The sequence below is a fragment of the Cyclopterus lumpus genome, chromosome 17 (genome assembly GCF_009769545.1).
Source record: "Cyclopterus lumpus isolate fCycLum1 chromosome 17, fCycLum1.pri, whole genome shotgun sequence".
Classification (NCBI taxonomy): domain Eukaryota; kingdom Metazoa; phylum Chordata; class Actinopteri; order Perciformes; family Cyclopteridae; genus Cyclopterus; species Cyclopterus lumpus.
In genome coordinates this window covers 19,874,878-19,879,877 of record NC_046982.1, presented here as the reverse complement: position 1 = coordinate 19,879,877, position 5,000 = coordinate 19,874,878, and the positions used below count along the sequence as shown (strand labels likewise).

Here is a 5,000-nt window from a genome sequence, read left to right as displayed (position 1 = left end):
TTAAACGTGAGAACGTTTTCAGGAGGCGGAATTGTTGTTTTCAAATGATTTATTCTTTTTTTTGTATGAAAAAAAAAAAAAAAAAATGCTTTGAGACATTGTATTGAGATTATTTAATTCAGCTTGTGATCAAAGAGTGCATTAAAGTGACTGTTAGCTCTTTATCCTCTCTAGTGTGTCTGGATGTCCCCTGGCTGACAAAACACTCAAATCACTGATGGCAGCCAACTCTCAGGAACTAAAGTACGTGTTGTGGAAAAACAGTTATTGTCACTGAAGGATTTTTGCACATTAAAACTAGGCAGGATGTTTAGGGGGGGGGGGGGGGGTCAGCGTGGGTCAATGCCTTCTCTTTCTTTACTTTCCTTTTACTCCCACGCTAAGCATGATTTCTATGCACTTGGCATTGATATTATATCCCTTTTTCCTGCACATACGCTGTCTTTTGCTGTAAAAAGCACCTGTTCTTTTCCCGTGTCTCTCGACCTGCAGGTGCCCAACACCTGGTTGCGATGGATCCGGACACGTGACCGGGAACTATGCTTCGCACAGAAGGTAGCGGAGAAAAATGAAAAAAAAAAAAAAAAAAAAAAAAAAAATCACCAGCAAACTGAGCATGAAATACAGATTGCATGACATTCAGACAGATGGTGAAAGTCTCACTTAATGTCGCAAAACATGCTGCACTTTTCGGAAAAATTCTTGTTTTTATTGATATTTTTGGCTGCCGACTTTCTTTCAAGCGATTAGACATTTATTTGTGCAGATTTATACCATTTAGATTTTCAGACCTCGTAGCGGCCTGTTGACTACTTAGCTTTAAATTTTTTACTCTTAAATAGATTTTCCTCCATGTTAACCCATACTGTCGCCAATCATTTTTAGCTTGTCAGGATGTCCACGTGCCAGAAAGGGAGGTTTGAAGCTCACACCAAACAAGGATGACAAAGATGAGCAAGAGCTTAAGTAAGAGATTTTTTTTCCCCTCATCCCATGCTGTCATTTTTTAAATTTTTTTTTGTTGCTTTTTTGTTTAAAAAAAAAGAATAAAAAAAAGAAAAACATTGTGAAAATGCGTCATGCTTTTGTGCCCCGGGGGCATTATATACCTGGAGGCCATTAAGTTAAACAAAGAAAATAATACTTCTCTTGTCGTAACATTAGTAGAATTATTTTTCTAAGGATTAGCAGGCGTGTTTTTGTAGGGATTTCTTTTTTTTTCCCCGTCAGGCTTTTGTATTTATTTCTTTTTTTCCCCCCTATTTTCTGAATGGAATATCTGGCTTATTACTCTCCACTGAGTGCTTTCTTTATAATTATAGTATATTAAGAAAACGTCGAATTGCCCACTCCGATTGGCATTGCACTCATTTGCAGCTTAATCATTGTCTGTGAAAGTGTTATTGGGAGGAAAAAAATAATAAAAAATAATGTAATTGATTTGCAGTTTAAATCCAAAAGTCAGATGTATGAGCCCCTTGTTTACTTATACATCTGGACACAGATTTATTCTTTTTTTTTCTTTTTAATTACTAATGCAAGGGCATGAGCTTAGGAATTAGACTGGAATAGATCTCATACACATTAAGAGAGAAAGGGGAGAGAGAAAGGGGGAGGATAGCAAATGTCCCTAGATTATTGTAAATAGTAGGCCATATGGCATGCCTCCATTGTCCTGGTGCCTTGCATCGAGCTACCTACCTGTAGTAGATGTGCGTAATGGCACCCGGTGTTGTTTTGTCCTCTAAGTGCTGCTGCTGCTGCTGTGGAGCAACAAAATGCTGAAACAAGCTTTTTGCAGCAGCACTCTGCAGCACGCGTGCCATTTGTATCATCTCAGGTGACCTTTCACCTTTATCAATAAGGGAAAGGGTTCACCACCTCCAAATTACATTCTTTCGCATGAGGGGATACATGACAATTATCTGTAATTCATGTCACTCCATTACTGACCTGCAGGAGAAAAAAAAAAAACAGGCCTGGAAATGCAACTGACAAACTCTTAATGATATTCAGCGTGACTGTTGCTTTTGTTTTTCGAGCGCAAACATCAGCAACCTCCCCGAAAAAAAGAGAAAACGTACGCAGGGCGCTCGCTTTAACTCAAGTTTGAGTGGATTAGCAACTTGTAGTTAATGCGATTATTTTTTCATTTTATTTTTTTAGTTTCCCCCACTTTTTTTAATCAACATTTAGCTGGATTAATCAACCTAATGGTTAACAAATCTTCCGGTCTAGTTGTTGAAACTGAATTTTTTTTTGTTATTTTAATGATGTGGTTTGTTATTTATCTCTGTTTTTTTTTGTTTTTTTTATCTCTGCAGCGTAGAAAATGTTATTAAAATGCAGGTTAGTTACATTTTCCTCTTGTGTGAGTCAGCGGTGTTTACAACGTGTATGGGTTTCTCTGGTAGGTGTCCAGTAATGGGATGTGACGGACAGGGCCATATATCAGGAAAATACACATCCCATCGCAGCGCGGGCAGTTGTCCGCTCGCTGCCAAAAGACAGAAGGAGTCGTCCATCAACGGGCTGCCCTTTGCCTGGAAGGCCAATAAACAGGAACTGCCCCATTGTCCCCTGCCCGGCTGCAATGGCCTTGGACATGCCAATAATGTGTTTGCCACTCACAGAAGGTGAGGTCGTCGCCCCCCCCCCCCCCCCCCGTTCTCCATTTTATCTCTAAACGACAACCCGCCGGTCGACATGTTGCATTCTCGTTTCACGATTCTCTATTGATGCTGAAGTTTTGTGACATTCTATCTCTCTCAAAAAAACAAAAAAAAATGTCCCCCTTTTTTTTTTCATAACCCTAACCCCCTCTGCTGGGCTACAGCTTGTCGGGTTGCCCGCTGAACGCACAGAGTATCAAGAAAAAGCCCTCGGAGGAAGAGATGATGACCATCAAACTGAAAACCAGTAGTGGTAAGAGCCCCCCCCAACCCCAACACACTCGACATGCTGTGTGGTATTTTAAGTATTCTTGCATGCGTCTTGGCACAAATACCGATAAACGAGACGATGTGCTCCGACTCAGGTGTCGAAAACAAAGAAGACGTTCAACATTTGGATCACGAAATCAAGGAACTGAATGAATCCAACATGAAAATAGAAGCCGATATGATGCAACTTCAAACGCAGGTAAATATCTACTCTGACAAAGTTGATAAAAAAGTTTTTTGGGTTGACTTCTTTTTTTTTTTTTTAATGTACCCTTTTTTTCTTTGTACCCGAAAGCAGATATCGTCGATGGAATGTAACCTGAGGACGATCGAAGAGGAGAACAAGATGATCGAACAGCACAACGACAGCCTTCTGAAGGAGCTCGCCCGCCTTAGCCAAGCGCTCATTAACAGCCTAACAGACATTCAGCTGCCTCAAATGGTACAGTAAGCCCCGACCACCACCCATCTCACCTGCACCTGGAAAGAAATATCACTCTTCTTCTCTGTGAATTGTCATGTTCTGTTTTTCACTAACGGTCAAACGTGTTGTTTTGTTGTCGTTGTATGTTGTTATTGTTGCAGGGACCCATCAGTGAGCATAATTTTGAAGCCTACGTGAACACATTAACTGACATGTACAACAACTCGGAGCACGAATACTCTCCGGAGTGCAAGGCCCTCTTGGATAATATCAAACAGGCTATTAAGGGCATCCACGTCTAAGCTGCAGAGCGACCGAGAGGTTCCTTTGACTTGGGGATAATGGCACTAGATGGCTCTATTTTACTGAAGAGTGATGGCTTTGGCTGCATGTGTAAGACGAGGCTTTTTTTTTTTTTTGGAGAAAAAAAATAATAATGTGTTTCCCGGTAAATACAACTGCACTGAGAAGAAATTAACCAGCCAGATTTGTAACGCTTTTACCGTTTCTGCATTCACTCGATACGTTTATCCTGGTGAGATTACCCCCCCTCCCTTCTTGCACTTAATTATTTTGTATGGTTTGCTTGATTTTAAATCTGTATCTGTTCACGTCATTCTTATATTATCGCTATTTATTATTATTATTATTATTATTATTATTGTATTTGTTCATCAGTGTATTTATTTCCTTGATTTTTTTATTTATTCCTTGAATTGTAAATGCTTAATAATTAAGAAAATATGTTTGACTTTCTGCACATTGTAAATTTACATAGAAGCACATTCCAATTTCATGGCCTACTTTCGCCATCTAGTGTTGAAAAAACATATATTATTATTATTATTGAACCATAAGTTGGATTATTGAACCATAAATTGGATCTCCCTTCAAAGTAAAAAAAAAAAAACCTACCAAAATGAATCAATATTTGTAAGCATTGCTTTTGCTTTCTTTATTGGAAACTGAATGTATGGTGAGACAAAGTGAAATACTGAGATAAAAAAAAAAAAAAAAAAAAAAAAATGCAACTGTACGTTTTTTCCTTTCTTAAAAACCAATAACAGCTGAATGCAACCAGGAAGTGAAACCGAGCAAAAAAAAATAAATAAAAAAATGCAAATCATTCGGTGAACTGAATGTCGAGATTCTGCTTTGCGTAGACGAAGAAGAGTGCAACAAAAATCAAAAAATCCACTTTGTCGAGATGTCTTTTTTTAAAAATATAGTTATTAAAACTGCCTTCTGTGCACACATTTTGAAAGTGTGCATATAGTATGTGCCTAAATATATATGAATCCATAAAAAAAGTATACGAGTACTATGTTTTGTGGTAGGACAGTATTATGTGGATGGTGTCTAATTTATTATACAGTACAATTATTTTCATAGGAGGAAACGTTCCCGATGACTGTTTAAATACCGTCGTCTCAGTAGCTGTAATCTCAGAGGCGGGTTTTGAAATATCACAACTGAGATTGAAAAGTCTGGTGTTTATTTTACCTTTTTGCTAGCATGGAGAGGGGAGAGGAAAAAAAAAGGGAGGAAGGAGTGAATAATAATTAAAAAAAAACAACAACAACAACATCATCTATTCCTGTTTTATCTTACACTGCTTACACAAGCCTTAACAT

At 38.3% G+C, this 5,000-nt stretch overlaps 1 protein-coding gene across 1 annotated transcript in view; it reads left to right on the top strand.

Moving 5' to 3' along the window:
- st18 (ST18 C2H2C-type zinc finger transcription factor) overlaps positions 1 to 4,276 on the top strand; it is a 19,762-nt gene extending 15,486 nt beyond the window's left edge. The window contains exons 14-21 of the mRNA XM_034555483.1: positions 175 to 243; positions 493 to 555; positions 886 to 966; positions 2,415 to 2,636; positions 2,837 to 2,925; positions 3,038 to 3,141; positions 3,241 to 3,384; positions 3,528 to 4,276. Coding sequence (XP_034411374.1) covers positions 175 to 243; positions 493 to 555; positions 886 to 966; positions 2,415 to 2,636; positions 2,837 to 2,925; positions 3,038 to 3,141; positions 3,241 to 3,384; positions 3,528 to 3,668 — 913 coding nt within the window. The 3' untranslated portion in view covers positions 3,669 to 4,276. The remainder of the gene's footprint in view (positions 1 to 174; positions 244 to 492; positions 556 to 885; positions 967 to 2,414; positions 2,637 to 2,836; positions 2,926 to 3,037; positions 3,142 to 3,240; positions 3,385 to 3,527) is intronic.
- Positions 4,277 to 5,000: the final 724 nt, after the last annotated feature.